Source organism: Pleuronectes platessa, chromosome 14 (assembly GCF_947347685.1).
Source record: "Pleuronectes platessa chromosome 14, fPlePla1.1, whole genome shotgun sequence".
Taxonomy (NCBI): domain Eukaryota; kingdom Metazoa; phylum Chordata; class Actinopteri; order Pleuronectiformes; family Pleuronectidae; genus Pleuronectes; species Pleuronectes platessa.
In genome coordinates this window covers 21,940,299-21,959,203 of record NC_070639.1, presented here as the reverse complement: position 1 = coordinate 21,959,203, position 18,905 = coordinate 21,940,299, and the positions used below count along the sequence as shown (strand labels likewise).

General features: G+C 42.4%; 3 protein-coding genes across 3 annotated transcripts in view; all 3 read right to left on the bottom strand.

Annotated features, from left to right (window-relative positions):
* Positions 1-4,424: 4,424 nt before the first annotated feature.
* LOC128455530 (protamine-like protein) lies at positions 4,425-5,312 on the bottom strand. Its single transcript, XM_053439200.1, has one exon. The coding sequence runs from the start codon at positions 5,310-5,312 to the stop codon at positions 4,425-4,427; it is 888 nt and encodes a 295-aa protein (XP_053295175.1).
* Positions 5,313-10,496: 5,184 nt separating this feature from the next.
* On the bottom strand, positions 10,497-11,780 carry LOC128455529 (protamine-like protein). Its single transcript, XM_053439199.1, has 4 exons — positions 11,608-11,780; positions 11,326-11,442; positions 10,915-11,088; positions 10,497-10,797 (listed from the first exon to the last, which is right to left on the bottom strand). The coding sequence occupies exons 1-4, from the start codon at positions 11,778-11,780 to the stop codon at positions 10,497-10,499; spliced, it is 765 nt and encodes a 254-aa protein (XP_053295174.1).
* Positions 11,781-14,552: 2,772 nt separating this feature from the next.
* Positions 14,553-18,905, bottom strand: part of col18a1a (collagen type XVIII alpha 1 chain a) — a 65,537-nt gene continuing 61,184 nt past the window's right edge. The window contains exons 32-42 of the mRNA XM_053440637.1: positions 18,616-18,666; positions 18,453-18,487; positions 18,228-18,359; positions 17,870-18,023; positions 17,609-17,673; positions 17,283-17,411; positions 17,124-17,156; positions 16,763-17,035; positions 16,255-16,452; positions 15,950-16,065; positions 14,553-15,780 (exon numbers count right to left, since the gene is read on the bottom strand). Of these exons, the coding sequence (XP_053296612.1) occupies positions 15,567-15,780; positions 15,950-16,065; positions 16,255-16,452; positions 16,763-17,035; positions 17,124-17,156; positions 17,283-17,411; positions 17,609-17,673; positions 17,870-18,023; positions 18,228-18,359; positions 18,453-18,487; positions 18,616-18,666 (1,400 nt within the window). The 3' untranslated portion in view covers positions 14,553-15,566. The remainder of the gene's footprint in view (positions 15,781-15,949; positions 16,066-16,254; positions 16,453-16,762; positions 17,036-17,123; positions 17,157-17,282; positions 17,412-17,608; positions 17,674-17,869; positions 18,024-18,227; positions 18,360-18,452; positions 18,488-18,615; positions 18,667-18,905) is intronic.

Sequence of the window (18,905 nt, the reverse complement as noted above, 5' to 3'; positions counted from 1 at the left end):
GTGAAATGTAATAACAAGTGTTTTCATACTCAACATAACTTTCTTTTTTAACTTTGAATTTTTTTTAATTTATTTCCACACCAGGTGTGTGTGTGTGTGTGTGTATGTGTGTGTGTGTGTGTGTGTAAGTGAGTAAGAGAGAGACAGAGAGAGAGAGGGGGAGTGTGTGTGTGTGTGTGTAGCTTAATTTGTAATATTTTTTATACCACTACTACCTAGAACTTGTCAGACACTCAGTGCGTGAAGTAAAATAAAACTGGTTAGAGCCAACTGACGGTTTAAAAAAAGTTTAAACCGTTAAAGTAAAAAAAAAAAAACTGTTTAAAAAAAAAAAAAAAAAAAAATCTCCGACAGGCAGAGACGCAACGCGAGTCGCTTTCTACCAGCACCACGTCTGAACGAACCCACGTTTAACAGAACTCTACTGGTTAATAAGTAAGTACAAACTGAAATAAAAACAAACTTCAAGCTGAAGAAACCCTAAACGTTAACGGAAAAGACCCGCGAACCTGAGTGACTGAGAGACAGAGAGCTGTTCTGTGAGTGAGTGAGCAGAGCGGTGTGTGAAGGGGAGGAGCGCTGTGACGCTGTGTGAGGATTTTCATTCAGTCCGAGCACAGATATTGACTCGTATTACTCGTATAATACTCGTGCTCGGCAAAAGTGCTTTATCCGTACCGGATACTCGTTTCAGCCGAGTATCCGGCTCATCTCTAATGTATACATATCGGCAGGGGTGGACTGGGACAAAAGTTCAGCCCTGGCATTGTCTGTTCAGACCAGCCCACTACATTATCAGCGGACACCACATAGAAGTCCACAAATCTCGCGGCGTCTTCTCTCATGCATACTACTGTTACCACCTAGCTCAAAGATGGCAACAAGAAGGGAGGCCACACACAAACCTCTCAAGCCAAAAGTAAATTTATTTAACCCCAAATCAAGATAGCTCTAACTACGTAGTGGGATGTGTAAAATATGTTACGCGTCAGAGGTGTTAACAGTGTTATGATGTGTGAAAATAAGGTGTGATGTATGTTGTAAGGTGCAGAAGCAAAGAAAAACAAAGGCTGAGGGCCCCATGTCCCTGGAAGCAGCCTTTAGATCTGCAGCTGAAGCCCAGCCCAAAAGGGCAGGCCCAGGGGGACGCCCCTGCCAGCTCTACCTGTGTCTGGAAAACAACTCCTCAGGCTCTCACATGTCAAGTGGTCAACCTGAGAAGGACATGGATACATTATAACGTCTCTAATTATCACAAATTAAGTATAATTTCATAAAACATAAAAAATTATAAACTCACCAGACTAGAGGAGACTCAACAGACAAACTTTGGTACAGTGAAGGCAGAGAGTGGATTGCAGACAGAGAGCAAGTCCTCGAACATGGACAGAGGGGGAACAACTCCTCAGGCTCTCACATGTCAAGTGGTCAACCTGAGAAGGACATGGATACATTATAATGTCTGAAAAATAAAGAAAATGTTTTCCTCTGTCCGGCACCTAGAGTTGAGAACTTTTTGGATGTGTGTTTCTTTTAAAACCTTTTGAAAATTATTATAATTATGAAGTACGAATTTATACATAAAAAAATACATGATAAACTTACCAAATTCTAACAGTGGTCCCAAATGTCCACATATAAAACAGAGGGAGAACGACTCCTCAAATATATCACAACAACCTGTAATGGAGAATAATTGATCATTTAGTGTACATGATCACACCATTAAGGATCAACACATAAGCACAATAAAACTTCTGAAAAGAATTAGCTTGATTCTGCATCTCTATTTACAGCTCAGAAAGTTTAATGTTGCTATGGCAACAGTAAACAACGTTAGCAGCTCTTAGCTAGCTTAGCTAAATCATCTGAACAATAATAACCCATAATATCACATTTCGGCATATTAAAACAAAATCAAAAACGTTTTCTACTTTGTTTTGGACATGTCTCAAAAATGTAGCCTAGCCAGCCCCAGGCCAACGTTACTTACCATGTCTGCCTCCACTCGCTCATCATTGTCGAGTCCTCCTCGCTCGTCTCCCGGCGCACCTGCTGCTGCTGGGCTGGTGAAACCGACACCAAATAGGTCCGTCAGTTTGGCACATTTAGCAGCCTCCACCTCCAGAGACTTCAGCTTTTTTTTCCCGATGCTTCTCAGCGCCGCCCGGGCGTTTTTTACTCTTATTATCCATTTTGAGTTTCTGTCTCAGCAGCAGCCCGACCCGCGACTCCCCCCGCCAATGCCATGAGGTCCCGCCCCACCCTGGTTTGTGTTGTGATTGACAGCACTGTCAGGGCTCTCTGAGCCTGTCAGCCCATGATGATTGACAATGACAAACAATAGACCAATAATATGTGTCGATGCTGGCAACACACTGCTAGCCATCTGTAGCCAATTGGCCGGCCCAACTGGAGGGAATTTAGAGAGGAAGAAGAGAAAAAAAAATGGGAAAAAAAACATAGCGGACCAGATCGGCCCACATTGGGTCAACGGCCCACCGGGACGATGCCCGGTATGCGAGATGGCCAGTCCACCCCTGCATATCGGTCAGGCTCAATTCTGTCAAAATAACTTGTTTCAATTATACCTTGATGCCACAGCCCAGTATGGATGTATTGATGAAGAGTTCTGACAAAGTGCGCCACCTGCTGGTCAGGCTTGGTAAGTATGGTTGATGCCAAGTCCTATATATTTCCGGTCCATTGTTCTTAATTGTCTATTTGTACAGTTTATCTATCTACTTGTGTAGATTGACCTGCCATTTCAATCTCCATACAATCATTTGCAGGGCAAACTTAACTGTAAAAGACATGATTTGTGTCTCTCTGTCCTCAGGCTCTGTTCAATCACTTCACTCACTACAAACTTACCTGTGGGACATTGTCTCTGCGTCTCAAAGCTGCTTGTTGTTCTCATCAACTCCATTGAAGAGTTTGACCTTCAGCCAACAGCATTTGACCCTGTGACTCCTGCTTCAGCTCCCTGTTTCCAGTTTATTGTTCCTCCTTCCTCCTGTTTCTTTAAAACCAGGCACCATGTAGCTCATGATAGGTGAACATCACATCTACCTGTGGGTTTTCTTCACCCTCATCGCGACCTGACAGGCAAACAGCCAGAGGAGACTTTCCTGAAGTTCATAGGAATGTTTTGTCAGAAAAAATAATCTGTAAATTGTCTCCCAGACTGATCCTCCTGCTTTATATTCCTCATGCTGCACTTGCTTGAAAACATACACGAATAAAGGAATGAACATAGTTTGACATTGTTTTGAAATAAAAAATGCCCTTTTAAACAAACAAATTAATTAAGCAGAAAACGAATTAAATATACAAATATAATCTATATATCGTTAGTTGGTCACATCAGCTAAACCTACATGTTTTCACAAGTGGCCAAGAAAGCAAGTGTCCCAATTGTGTTGAGCTGCAAACGAGCACCAAGCACGAGTGAGGCTCAAACCCAGACGTTTGAGGAAAACCAGAGCTCCACCTGTCACTGAAAACGTCACCCTACCTCAGTTTCTCAGTTTCTGAGCCAGGAAAAACTTTATTTGTGACCCACAAGGTTAAATCCAAATTTCAGATCCTGCAGAGATGAGTGGACGCATTTGACTGCTGCAAAATGTGTTTGTGTCTTTTTAAAGTCGTCATCTCTACCTTCACAATAGTTGACCTTACCTAATACATTTTAATTGAATCGCCTTTAAATACCATACCTCGTGTTGGGCTTGCTCCACCAATCAACCATATTATTCTGCTAAATGCTGTAAAGTAGTTTATTATTAGGGCCCGAGCACTGACAGTGGGAGGCCCTATTGAAATTGTAATGATTATTATTATAATTATAATAATAATCATTATTATTGTTATTATTATTATTATTATTATTCAGGCAAATTAATTGACTTTTTGAGGGCTTTAACATGCTCAAATTCTTACCAAAATGTGCAGAAAGATAGAAAGTGGTAAAAATGTACATATTCTGGAAGAATTTTCAATGGGCGTCGCAAAATGTCTCCCCGGAACATGTTCACATTGAGCGATCTTCACAAAAATCAATACACAGCTTTCAATCAATCAATCAATCAAATTTTATTTGTATAGCCCATATTCACAAATTACAATTCGTCTCATAGGGCTTTGACGTGGTGTGACATCCTCTGTCCTTAACCCTGAGCAAGAGTAAGGAAAAACTACTAAAAAAACCTTTTAACAGGGTAAAAATACGTAGAAACCTCAGAGAGAGCCACATGTGAGGGATCCCTCTCCCAGGACGGACAGATGTGCAATAGACGCCATGTGTAGGAATAAATCTTAAAGATTCAAGTATTACTTCAATACTAGATATCAGGCAGTTCTGCTGCAATCATAGTCCATGGTCAGCAGCCAGCAAGATCATTCCTACGCACCACTCTCTTCTTTCAAGGTGCAGGAGCCTTTTTGTTCACCTTCAAGGAGCCTGAGGGGCCCTTTTTCTGAACCAAAGCTTTGCTGGCCACTAGGCGTCTGATGGTGCGGAGGACCCTGGCGTTGTTCCTCGCAACATCGTATCCTCCAGCCTGCAGAGCCTTCTTCAAGGCAGGCAGGGACATGCCGTGGCGCTCTTTGGAAGCGGAAACAGCCTCCAGTATCATGTTGGACACTATGTAGCCAGAATACTCCCCCTGAAGCTTTACTGTCCTCGTTGGAGACTTGACTCTCATCTTTGGAGACCTGGATCTCCTTGGAGATCTGGATCTCAATGGAGACTTTGCTCTTGTCTTTGGAGTCACGACTCTTCTCCTCGGAGAACTGGATCTCCTTGGAGACCTGGATCTCATTTGAGATCTGGATCTAATTGGTGATTTGGATCTCCTTGGAGACTTTGCTCTAGTCTTTGGAGTCATGACTCTTCCCTTCGGAGAGAAAAGAGTCCTTGGAGACCTGGATCTCCGTGGAGATCTGGATCTCATTGGAGATTTTGATCTCCTCTTTGGAGATTTTGATCTCCTTGGAGTACTTGATCTCATTGGTGATTTGAATCTCATTGGAGATCTGGATCTCCTTGGAGACTTTGCTCTTGTCTTTTGAGTCATGACTCTTCTCCTTGTAGACCTGGATCTCCTTGGAGACTTTGCTCTAGTCTTTGGAGTCATGACTCTTCTCTTTGGAGATTTGGATCCCATTGGATATCTTGATCTCCTTGAAGATTTGAGCTGAGACATTAAATTCCGAAGTCTCACTGAAGATCTCATTGGAGATTTGGATCTCCGTGGAGATCTCGATCTCATAGGAGACTTTGCTCCCATCTTTGGAGACTTGGCTCTCATCTTTGGAGATTCGGATCTCATTGGAGATTTGGATCTCGTTGGAGTCCTGGATCTCCTTGGAGACTTTGCTCTAGTCTTCGGAGTCATGACTCTTCTCCTCGGAGAACTGGATCTCCTTGGAGACCTGGATCTCATTTGAGATCTGGATCTAATTGGTGATTTGGATCTCCTTGGAGACTTTGCTCTAGTCTTTGGAGTCATGACTCTTCCCTTTGGAGAGAAAAGAGTCCTTGGAGACCTGGATCTCCTCGGAGATCTGGATCTCATTGGAGATTCGGATCCCCTTAGAGACTTTGCTCTTGCCTTTGGAGTCATGACTCTTTTCCTTGGAGACCTGGATCTCATTGGAGATTTGGTTCTCCTTGGAGACTTTGCTCTAGTCTTTGGAGTCATGACTCTTCTCTTTGGAGACTTGGATCCCATTGGATATCTTGATCTCCTTGAAGATTTGAGCTGAGACATTAAATTCCGAAGTCTCACTGAAGATCTCATTGGAGATTTGGATCTCCGTGGAGATCTCGATCTCATTGGAGACTTTTCTCCCATCTTTGGAGACTTGGCTCTCATCTTTGGAGATTCGGATCTCATTGGAGATTTGGATCTCATTGGAGTCCTGGATCTCCTTGGAGACCTGGATCTCATTGGAGATTTTGTTCTCCTTGGAGACTTTGCTCTAGTCTTTGGAGTCATGACTCTTCTCTTTGGAGATTTGGATCTCATTGGATATCTTGTTCTCCTTGAAGATTTGAGCTGAGACGTTAAATTCCGAAGTCTCACTGAAGATCTCATTGGAGATTTAGATCTCATTGGAGATTTGGATCTCCGTGGAGATCTCGATCTCATTGGAGACTTTGCTCCCATCTTTTGAGACTTTGCAATCTTTGTTGGAGACTTGGCTCTCATCTTTGGAGATTCGGATCTCAGTGGATATCTCGATTTCCTTGAAGATTTGACCTGAGACAATAATTTCTGAAGTATCACTGAGGAAGGCATTGTAAAAGCAATATGTCCAGTGTGTTTTCTCCAGCAAGCTGATAATTTAAAATATATGCATACACTGTCTCACACTACAGTTGAGAACATAGGCATTCCTTTGTCAAATCGTTTCCTTTAAAATAAGGGGTTTAGAGTGTGTATCGTGAAGGTGTGATCAGAGACCATCCAAGGATGTCATAGGCGATCAAGATAATACCCCATCCTTTGATGAGTCCTTGTGATCAAAGACGATCCAAGGACGTCATACCCGTTCCAGACTTTACCCCATCCTTTGATGAGTCCTATACAATTTTATAGAAATTTCTAGAAAACAGAAACACAACCAAATACAGGCAGCTCGAAGTTTCAGATGTAAGAAATGTTTTGAGTATGTTAAAAAAAATGCAAATCTTTTCTGTAAACTTAAAGTTGTCTTGTTGATACATATCCACTTAAACCCCTGATACAGATGATTGTATATACATTATATTGATGTATACATATCGGCAGGGGTGGACTGGGACAAAAGTTCACCCCTGGCATTGTCTGTCCAGACCAGCCCACTACATTATCAGCGGACACCACATAGAAGTCCACAAATCTCGCGGCGTCTTCTCTCATGCATACTACTGTTACCACCTAGCTCAAAGATGGCAACAAGAAGGGAGGCCACACACAAACCTCTCAAGCCAAAAGTAAATTTATTTAACCCCAAATCAAGATAGCTCTAACTACGTAGTGGGATGTGTAAAATATGTTACGCGTCAGAGGTGTTAACAGTGTTATGATGTGTGAAAATAAGGTGTGATGTATGTTGTAAGGTGCAGAAGCAAAGAAAAACAAAGGCTGAGGGCCCCATGCCCCTGGAAGCAGCCTTTAGATCTGCAGCTGAAGCCCAGCCCAAAAGGGCAGGCCCAGGGTGACGCCCCTGCCAGCTCTACCTGTGTCTGGAAAACAACTCCTCAGGCTCTCACATGTCAAGTGGTCAACCTGAGAAGGACATGGATACATTATAACGTCTCTAATCATCACAAATTAAGTATGATTTCATAAAACATAAAAAATTATAAACTCACCAGACTAGAGGAGACTCAACAGACAAACTTTGGTACAGTGAAGGCAGAGAGTGGAGGCAGACAGAGAGCAAGTCCTCGAACATGGACAGAGGGGGAACAACTCCTCAGGCTCTCACATGTCAAGTGGTTAACCTGAGAAGGACATGGATACATTATAATGTCTGAAAAATAAAGAAAATGTTTTCCTCTGTCCGGCACCTAGAGTTGAGAACTTTTTGGATGTGTGTTTCTTTTAAAACCTTTTGAAAATTATTATAATTATGAAGTACGAATTTATACATAAAAAAATACATGATAAACTTACCAAATTCTAACAGTGGTCCCAAATGTCCACATATAAAACAGAGGGAGAACGACTCCTCAAATATATCACAACAACCTGTAATGGAGAATAATTGATCATTTAGTGTACATGATCACACCATTAAGGATCAACACATAAGCACAATAAAACTTCTGAAAAGAATTAGCTTGATTCTGCATCTCTATTTACAGCTCAGAAAGTTTAATGTTGCTATGGCAACAGTAAACGACGTTAGCAGCTCTTAGCTAGCTTAGCTAAATCATCTGAACAATAATAACCCATAATATCACATTTCGGCATATTAAAACAAAATCAAAAACGTTTTCTACTTTGTTTTGGACATGTCTCAAAAATGTAGCCTAGCCAGCGCCAGGCCAGCGTTACTTACCATGTCTGCCTCCACTCGCTCATCATTGTCGAGTCCTCCTCGCTCGTCTCCCGGCGCACCTGCTGCTGCTGGGCTGGTGAACCCGACACCAAATAGGTCCGTCAGTTTGGCACATGTAGCAGCCTCCACCTCCAGAGACTTCAGCTTTTTTTTCCCGATGCTTCTCAGCGCCACCCGGGCGTTTTTTACTCTTATTATCCATTTTGAGTTTCTGTCTCAGCAGCAGCCCGACCCGCGACTCCCCCCGCCAATGCCATGAGGTCCCGCCCCACCCTGGTTTGTGTTGTGATTGACAGCACTGTCAGGGCTCTCTGAGCCTGTCAGCCCATGATGATTGACAATGACAAACAATAGACCAATAATATGTGTCGATGCTGGCAACACACTGCTAGCCATCTGTAGCCAATTGGCCGGCCCAACTGGAGGGAATTTAGAGAGGAAGAAGAGAAAAAAAAACGGGAAAAAAAACATAGCGGACCAGATCGGCCCACATTGGGTCAACGGCCCACCGGGACGATGCCCGGTATGCGAGATGGCCAGTCCACCCCTGCATATCGGTCAGGCTCAATTCTGTCAAAATAACTTGTTTCAATTATACCTTGATGCCACAGCCCAGTATGGATGTATTGATGAAGAGTTCTGACAAAGTGCGCCACCTGCTGGTCAGGCTTGGTAAGTATGGTTGATGCCAAGTCCTATATATTTCCGGTCCATTGTTCTTAATTGTCTATTTGTACAGTTTATCTATCTACTTGTGTAGATTGACCTGCCATTTCAATCTCCATACAATCATTTGCAGGGCAAACTTAACTGTAAAAGACATGATTTGTGTCTCTCTGTCCTCAGGTTCTGTTCAATCACTTCACTCACTACAAACTTACCTGTGGGACATTGTCTCTGCGTCTCAAAGCTGCTTGTTGTTCTCATCAACTCCATTGAAGAGTTTGACCTTCAGCCAACAGCATTTGACCCTGTGACTCCTGCTTCAGCTCCCTGTTTCCAGTTTATTGTTCCTCCTTCCTCCTGTTTCTTTAAAACCAGGCACCATGTAGCTCATGATAGGTGAACATCACATCTACCTGTGGGTTTTCTTCACCCTCATCGCGACCTGACAGGCAAACAGCCAGAGGAGACTTTCCTGAAGTTCATAGGAATGTTTTGTCAGAAAAAATAATCTGTAAATTGTCTCCCCGACTGATCCTCCTGCTTTATATTCCCCATGCTGCACTTGCTTGAAAACATACACGAATAAAGGAATGAACATAGTTTGACATTGTTTTGAAATCAAAAATGCCCTTTTAAACAAACAAATTAATTAAACAGAAAACAAATTAAATATACAAATATAATCTATATATCGTTAGTTGGTCACATCAGCTAAACCTACATGCTTTCACAAGTGGCCAAGAAAGTAAGTGTCCCAATTGTGTTGAGCTGCAAACGAGCACCAAGCACGACAGAGGCTCAAACCCAGACGTTTGAGAAAAACCAGAGCTCCACCTGTCACTGAAAACGTCACCCTACCTCAGTTTCTCAGTTTCTGAGCCAGGAAAAACTTTATTTGTGACCCACAAGGTTAAATCCAAATTTCAGATCCTGCAGAGATGAGTGGACGCATTTGACTGCTGCAAAATGTGTTTGTGTCTTTTTAAAGTCGTCATCTCTACCTTCACAATAGTTGACCTTACCTAATACATTTTAATTGAATCGCCTTTAAATACCATACCTCGTGTAGGGCTGGCTCCACCAATCAACCATATTATTCTGCTAAATGCTGTAAAGTAGTTTATATTAGGGCCCGAGCACTGACAGTGGGAGGCCCTATTAAAATTGTAATGATTATTATTATAATTATAATAATAATCATTATTATTGTTATTATTATTATTATTATTATTATTCAGGCAAATTAATTGGCTTTTTGAGGGCTTTAACATGCTCAAATTCTTACCAAAATGTGCAGAAAGATAGAAAGTGGTAAAAATGTACATATTCTGGAAGAATTTTCAATGGGCGTCACAAAATGTCTCCCCGGAACATGTTCACATTGAGCGATCTTCACAAAAATCAATACACAGCTGTCAATCAATCAATCAATCAAATTTTATTTGTATAGCCCATATTCACAAATTAAAATTCGTCTAATAGGGCTTTGACGTGGTGTGACATCCTCTGTCCTTAACCCTGAGCAAGAGTAAGGAAAAACTACTAAAAAAACCTTTTAACAGGGTAAAAATACGTAGAAACCTCAGAGAGAGACACATGTGAGGGATCCCTCTCCCAGGACAGACAGATGTGCAATAGACGTCATGTGTAGGAATAAATCATCAAGATTCAAGTTTTGAAGTATTACTTCAATACTATATATCAGGCAGTTCTGCTGCAATCATAGTCCATGGTCAGCAGCCAGCAAGATCATTCCTACGCACCACTCTCTTCTTTCAAGGTGCAGGAGCCTTTTTGTTCACCTTGAAGGAGCCTGAGGGGCCCTTTTTCTGAACCAAATATTTGCTGGCCACTAGGCGTCTGATGGTGAGGAGGACCCTGGCGTTGTTCCTCGCAACATCATATCCTCCAGCCTGCAGAGCCTTCTTCAAGGCAGGCAGGGATATTCCATGGCGCTCTTTGGAAGCGGAAACAGCCTCCAGTATCATGTTGGACACTGTGTAGCCCGAATACTCCCTCTGAAGCTTTACTCTCCTCGTTGGAGACTTGGCTCTCAACCTTGGAGATTTGGATCTACTTGGAGATCTTGATATCATTGGAGATTCAAATCTCTTTGGAGACCTGAGTCTCCTTGTAGACCTGGATCTCATTGGAGATTCGGTTCTCCCTGGAGATCTCGATCTCATTGGAGACTTTGCTCCCATCTTTGGAGACTTGGCTCTAATCTTTGGAGATTCGGATCTCATTGGAGATTTGGATCTCGTTGGAGTCCTGGATCTCCTTGGAGATTTGGTTCTCCTTGGAGACTTTGCTGTAGTCTTCGGAGTCATGACTCTTCTCTTTGGAGATTTGGATCCCATTGGATATCTTGATCTCCTTGAAGATTTGAGCTGAGACATTAAATTCCGAAGTCTCACTGAAGATCTCATTGGAGATTTGGATCTACGTGGAGATCTCGATCTCATTGGAGACTTTGCTCCAATCTTTGGAGACTTGGCTCTCATCTTTTGAGATTCGGATCTCATTGGAGATTTGGATCTCATTGGAGTCCTGGATCTCCTTGGAGACCTGGATCTCCTTGGAGACCTGGATCTCCTTGTAGACCTGGATCTCATTGGAGATTTGGTTCTCCTTGGAGACTTTGCTGTAGTCTTCGGAGTCATGACTCTTCTCTTTGGAGATTTGGATCCCATTGGATATCTTGATCTCCTTGAAGATTTGAGCTGAGACATTAACTTCCGAAGTCTCACTGAAGATCTCATTGGAGATTTGGATCTACGTGGAGATCTCAATCTCATTGGAGACTTTGCTCCAATCTTTGGAGACTTGGCTCTCATCTTTTGAGATTCGGATCTCATTGGAGATTTGGATCTCATTGGAGTCCTGGATCTCCTTGGAGACCTGGATCTCCTTGGAGATTTGGTTCTCCTTGGAGACTTTGCTCTAGTCTTTGGAGTCATGACTCTTCTCTTTGGAGATTTGGATCCCATTGGATATCTTGATCTCCTTGAAGATTTGAGCTGAGACATTAAATTCCGAAGTCTCACTGAAGATCTCATTGGAGATTTAGATCTCATTGCAGATTTGGATCTCCGTGGAGATCTCGATCTCATTGGAGACGTGGCTCTCATCTTTGGAGATTCGGATCTCAGAGGATATCTGGATTTCCTCGAAGATTTGAGCTGAGACATTAATTTCTGAAGTATCACTGAGGAAGGCATTGTAAAAGCAATATGTCTAGTGTGTTTTCTCCAGCAAGCTGATAATTTAATGCATACACTGTCTCACACTACAGTTGAGAACATAGGCATTCCTTTGTCAAATCGTTTCCTTTAAAATAAGGGGTTTAGAGTGTGTATCGTGAAGGTGTGATCAGAGACCATCCAAGGATGTCATAAGCGATCCAGATAATACCCCATCCTTTGATGAGTCCTTGTGATCAAAGACGATCCAAGGATGTCATACGCATTCCAGACTTAACCCCATCCTTTGATGAGTCCTATACAATTTTATAGAAATTTCTAGAAAACAGAAACACAATCAAATACAGGCAGCTCGAAGTTTCAGATGTAAGAAATGTTTTGAGTATGTGTTAAAAAAATGCAAATCTTTTCTGTAAACTTAAAGTTGTCTTGTTGATACATATCCACTTAAACCCCTGATACCGATGATTGTATATACATTATTTTGATGTATACATATCGGTCAGGCTCAATTCTGTCAAAATAACTTGTAAAAAAGAGAAAAGAGGGGGAAGTGCTGGATGTTTTGCAATTGCAGTATTTTTTTTTCAAACTTTTAAAATATATGGTTATATTTAGTTCCAAAATGGTCATAGGCCATTATAGATCAAGATCAAAAAGATTTATTTGTTATTGGAGTTGGAGCATTTTGTGTTGCTCTGTGGGATCTTCCCTCTTATCTCTGTGTGTGTGTTCCTGTACTTATACCTTTGTGAGGACCATTTGCGCATAGACCCTACAGAGTGAGGATATTTGAACTGTTCTTCACTTCTTCAAAGGCCTGTCTGAAGGTTAAGACTTCGTTTTAGGGTTAAAATTCGGTTTAGGTTAGTTTGGATGGTTAAGGTTAGGGTATGAGGCTTCACAATGTCTTATTTTAATGAGTGTCCTCACTAAGAAAGAATTGCAAATGTGTGTGTGCGTGTCTATCTGTAGTTATGAGGGCCAATTTTGGTTCAATGCCATAATTGTGAGGACATTTTGGATGGTTCTTACATATTCAAAGCGCTGTTTGAGGGTTAAGACTTGGTTTTAGGTTTAGTTGCGATTATTAAGGACTAGGGAAGGAGTGTCCTCGCAACTATAGAGAGACGTGCATGTGTGTATGCGCGAGAGAGTGTGTTTGTGTGTGTGTGTTTGTGTGTGTGGCAGCTTCCCAGTGAGGGGCTGACTCTCAGACCTGTGCTGCCTCCGTTCATCAACTTCCTCCCCGAAGCATGTGACCATGTTATCACACGGTCTCTGCACAGTCAGACAACCGCATTGTGTTGCTTCACTGGTGTGACATGACGACAGCTTCCCAGCATGCCTAGTAGTTACAGGGATGTTTGAGCTTAAATCAGCTATGACGAGCTCAAGGTAAAATATGCCCACCACTCTCTTACGGTGGATATATACTTTTAGAATAACCAGCAAATCAGGGCCACTTTAAATAATTCAGATTAATCTTCTTAAGTATTATCTTCATAACTTTAAAGAAGAGATTTAAGGGGATTTCAGAAGCCATCGCCAATGACTGGTGACCCAATTCAGTTTTCTTTTGAAATCCACTTTACTTAAACCTACAGCCAACGGATTTATGATTAGCTGGTAATTTCATTTTGAACAAGAATTACAGCCACATGGTTGTGTGTCTCTTCCAACTAGTCAAGTTGCAGTTTACATGCATATGTCTGTCAATCATTAAAAAAATGTTTTAGGACATTTTTATGTTCTCATATTTGGTGTTTGAAAACTTGAATTATGGCAAAATATGGGTTTGTGAGGTCACAGGGATCTTGACCTTTGACCATCAAAATCTAATCAGTTCTTCCTCGAGTTCAATTAGATATTTGTGCCAGATGTTCGGATCTTCCCTCCAGCTGTTCCTGAGATATCAACCATCCAAAAACATTTATTAATGGCTTTAAAGGAATTTAACAAAAGTAGCTAATATGTGTATTTTGACATTATTAGACAATATTCCTGTATTAACGTTTTCATCTGGCAATGTGAGACCTGCCTTAAATGAAGAAGAGGAGCAGAAAGGCTCGTAAACTCATTTTTTCCTAACATCAAGTCCACATTTTCAAACATGTTTGAGGCAGTAATATAGTAGAAACATTTCTCAGGGGCGACTAAAGGTTTTACACAATTATTTTCCATAAAGAAAAAAACATGATTTACAAATTGACTTCTCCTTTATACAAGCAATTGCTTCCCCAACAAAAACTTGAATTAAGACACATTGATGGAGTCTATGAAATTCTTGTTGATGTAAATGTTTAAGCATATCAGTAAAAAAGCAGTCATCACTCTTATGGCTGTACTGTAGTATAAGGTCACCCAATTAACCTCCATGAGCTGCTTCCTGAACGCCGGTGAGTGGATGTGACAAATAGATATGATGAGTGAATTGAATGATCTCGCAGGTGGAGACTGACTGTGAAGGTTAACACATGATGTAGAACCCAGAGCAGGACATCAACCTGCTGGTCAGCGCAGCTGAGGGAAGCATGTCAAGGTCGCGGAGCCGTCGCCGCAGGTTGTCATGAGTCAAATAACTCACCATGCCGTGCAGGCCGATGTATGAGGACATCACAATATCGCTGTGGTTGAAAAAGACTTTAATTCAGTGCCTGGGAGAAACAGTACAGCACATATTGTTATAAAAAATGGACATCCACAGGTTGTCTCTCTGGAATTCAATGCAACGCAACTGCGGAACAACACAACTGCCCGTTTAACACACTGGGTTTTCCTGTTGGGTTTTCAGTCGTCCAGCAAAGATTAGCCTCAAACTAATCATCTCCAGCTCACTCACTGCTTCTCTGGTATTTTTAGAAAGTGGGGAAAGAATCTTTTTTTTGTTTATTCATTACAGTAGTGTTTGTGGAACAAGGTTATTTAAATTTGGGGAACGATGTAAAAAGCATCTGAAGATCACAGTGATATATTCGTAGAATAGTGTGATTAAAGGGAGTGGTTGAGGATATGAGTCCCAGTGGGTATTTAGCTTTTTTTATAATATTTTTCCTAATCTTTTTCGTTCTTACATAATTTCATTTAAAAATAAATATCTATTATCTTCTTTAAATTCAAAAACGTCCTTAAATGTTTGCTGTACCCCATCATACCCCACAATTCTAAAAATGAAATAGTAAAAAAAAAAAGTGGAAATGATCCATACCTAAAAAATAAAAACTGAATGGATATAGCATATTTTTTTTAAACAGTTCAAAAGTTAAAAACATTGATAACGTCAAATAAGAATATACAACAAACATGTAATATACAGAATTTTTTTTAAATGGATACAATTTGAGAATGTATGGAGCTTCTCCACTGCTGTTCAGCCCCTCAACGAAAAATATTTGCCAGTGCCCTGAAGAAGAGACGGACCAACCCCCCCGCCCCCCTCTGTTCGACCCATCTCTTTGGCGTTCCTGGAGGGGGAGGAGCAGACGATGCAAAGCGTCTCTGCCAGGCAAAAGGCCAGTTCACCGGACGCCGTGGGATCACAAGGGAATGTGATCAGGGGAATTAAACACATCGTCTGCTCGGACAGTAAAAACTGGGTTTAACTCGGGGCCCGGAACAAAGAAGAAGAAAAATGGACGGGATTTATTTTTTGGAGGGTGAGACAAAGGCGTTCTCGATGCAGAGGACGATGTAAGAGCCGGAGCAGCTGCTGGAGGTCTGCTGCAGGAGGTGGCCGCTCTGTAATGAGGAAGCCAGACCGGTGACGGCGTGGTCGCCTGCTCGCCATGTTTCACAGTAGTGATCTGTTTGCCTGTGGCCTTTGTTGCTCGATCCATGCCAAACCATTTTCTCTGGCCTGTAGCAAAAGCAGTAAAAAAACGAAAGAACAGCTTTAGAAAACTACATGTCCATTATTTGTCTCCTGCAAATTCAAAACCTACTGGAAATTGAAACAAAAACTGTACTTTGGGCTCATACTGGATTAAAAGCTACAGGATGCTGTGTTGATCTTGTGACGGACTCACCATGCACTGTCCCTGATGATATCTCTACCGTCGAACGAGTAGATCGGCACATTCTCCCTCATTTTGCTCGCCTTGTCTCCAAACATCGACTCCCAACTGCTGAACAACACTTGGTCCTGAAAGGAGGAGAAGACAATGTCGAAAATTACATTTCTTCTTTATTACTGAGATCCTCATGAAATGGCAAGATACAGGCGACACAGTTTCCTTTAGAAAAACTGTGAACACAGAGCAGTGACAAATAAATTAGATTAACGCCAAAGCCCTTCAGCCACAGCGCTGCGTCCTCAGCAGCAGTATCTCACCTTCAGGTTCAGGATGGGGAGGCTCTCCCTGTCCGACCTGCGGACGATGGTGTGGAGGTCTTGCAGCTTGGAGGACAGGAACGCTCTGTAAGTTCCCTTCAGGCCCACAGCACGGGCCTGCTGGAAGCACAGGAAGTCGGCTCCGCGGATCCCTCGCATGTTACCAGTATAAGGGGCGTTCAAGGAGATGATGTGTAGCTGTTGAAGAGAGGAAGAAGGTTTATGTAAGAACAGCGTCTCTTCCACCTGCTCATCTTACAAATCAATAAAAGGCTAATTATTTTAATAAACTAAGTTTCAATCTAAGAGTCAATTTGTAGGGGGGTGAGGAGGATTCAGTCCATTTGATCCCTGGGAAATACATGGACAGAAATCACTGAGCCTTAAAGGTCACGTATCTGAGGCTTGGGGGGTTTACACCAAACTATCCTGGCTCTAAGAAACAAACTCCCTAATGAACTGATTCATGAATGTACATGGTGAGTTATCCTGGTCCAGATCTACTCACTCCTGATCCTGATCCGTCCACATGGCCCCCAGGCTGTGGGAGATCCGGGCTGGGTCGTCTCTGTGGAGTGACTGGGTATCTGTTGTCAGTGCTCTGGGGGGGTAACCTTCCATCGGTCTGACCCGTCTGTCTGGGGTCTGGGAACCTGGGATCGTAGCGTGGGGGGTACACGGGGTCTACGGCTGGTTGAGGTGGAGGCTCAATGGGACGTATGGCTGAGCCGCCCGGGTAGTGGATCACAGGCGGAGGCTGGACCTCTGCCACCTCGTTCTCCTATGAATAAAAAAACAGATTTATTAAAAAGACGGCCAAACAACCAGTAAGCAAAATCTGTTTTGTTATTTTGTGGAGTTTAACTCACCAGATCTCTGAAGAATGGTCGATAATCTCCGAGCTGAGAGGGGGAAAAAGGTTATTAGGCAAGAAAACACTTTGTGACTCTTCTCAACAAATAGAGACACATAGATACGATTCAGATCATTCATATTTCCAGAGGTGAAAGACAGATGTGGAGTAGTACCATGACTTGGCGCAGTCCTTCTCGTACTCTGAGATACAGGTCTGATCTGTCGAGGATGTAGATGAGGCTGCCCTCTTCCTGACGTCTGGCTGAAGCAATCATTGTGTCATACGACCTCAAAACTGTGATCTGTGGAAAACAGATAAGGACATAAGTGTCAGTGTTTGTCTTTCATAAGATTCTGTATTTTCACTACAAATTAGATAAGAACTGGGCCAGTGGACGGATCATTATGTAGTTATCTGTTGGCTTAAACATACTGACAGTGTCTGCTAAGAACTCACAATTAATGACAGAATTATAAGAAATGCATTGATTGTACTTACACCAGAGGAGGAGCCAGAACTTCCAGGTGGGCCAGGAGGACCAGGAGGTCCAGGGATACTGACGGCTTCAAATTAAAACAAATGTTTGTATAAGTTTTGACTTGTGAAAAGCTCCAGTGGTCAACAGAGCAGTGCAGCAGCAGGAGGCAGTAGCTCAAGGTCTGACTCTCTAGATACTATGTTCATCTTTGAAGGCTCTAAAATGTCCTCATGAGTGTGAACTGTATAAATATCTTGAATATCTTTATCTTATAAACTTACCGTGATTGGGCCGATATGGTCCAGGCTGCGAGCTTGTGGGCCCTGGAGGTCCAGGTGGTCCTGGAGGACCTTGACGTCCATCGTAACCAATGCCTGGTGACCCTTGTGGTCCCTGGGGCCCAGATGGGCCGATTATGGAATCTCCCTTGGGACCCTTAGATACAAAGAGGAAAATCTTCATTACTGGAACATGACAGGCACTTTGTTCTACGCTGCTGGAACACGGCAAATTTCTCAGTTGTGGGACTGATGAAGCATTAGTTGATTTTGTGCTTTATATACTTATTATAAATGTATAATAGGTGTTCTGAATGAATGAGGGTTAATTCCTGACGGACATTTCACTCTCAGTACTCACCGGTAGGCCCGGTTTGCCGGGAGGCCCCGGTTGACCCTGCACGCCTCCAAAACGTGAGTCATAGTAACCGCCACTGGGCTCTCCCTTTTCTCCCTTCACACCTGGATCTCCAGGCTGTCCCTTCAGTTCATTCTGTTTGGAACAGTTTAGCCATTAGGATGAGTTTTCTTCTGACAGTACATCCATCATACGAATACAACTGACTGTAGCAAGAAGGTGGTTTACCTTCAATGTGTAGATATCAAGATTAGATGCTGTTCCTAGAAAAAAAGACACACAACCGACATTTTAGTACAAACAATTCCCTTAACAACCAATCCTGCAGTAGAGAGGATTTCTATGCAGCCATGATACTGTGTTTGTATTTTAAACAAAGTTTAGGATTCACCTGGGATTCCCTGAACTCCTCGGTCACCACGTTCTCCTTTTTCCCCTTTAACTACAACAACAACAAAACATGTAACACTGTTAGACGCAGTCTCCAGCAGGTGTGTCTGACATCTCCACTGCAACACTGTGTGATGGTCGGTAGTGACGTCTTTGTTTTATCAGTTCATTCTCCACATCTGGACTTGACAGGCTAATCGCTTAACAATACAGCGAATAATCCTCTTCAGGCTGAGGCAGCTGGATCCACTATGAACCATCGCTGTCTAACAGCACTATGTCTTCAGTGTG

Coding starts and splice junctions, on each gene's coding strand:
- LOC128455530 (XM_053439200.1), bottom strand. CDS start 5,312: ATGAGAGCCAAGTCTCCAAAGATGGGAGCAAAGTCTCCTATGAGATCG.
- LOC128455529 (XM_053439199.1), bottom strand. CDS start 11,780: ATGAGATCTTCAGTGAGACTTCGGAATTTAATGTCTCAGCTCAAATCT. Junction 11,089..11,325: donor AAATCTCCAATGAGATCCAG/GTCTACAAGGAG, acceptor AAGGAGATCAAG/ATATCCAATGGGATCCAAAT. Junction 10,798..10,914: donor TCTCCAAAGATGGGAGCAAA/GTCTCCAATGAG, acceptor AAGATCTCCAAG/TAGATCCAAATCTCCAAGGT.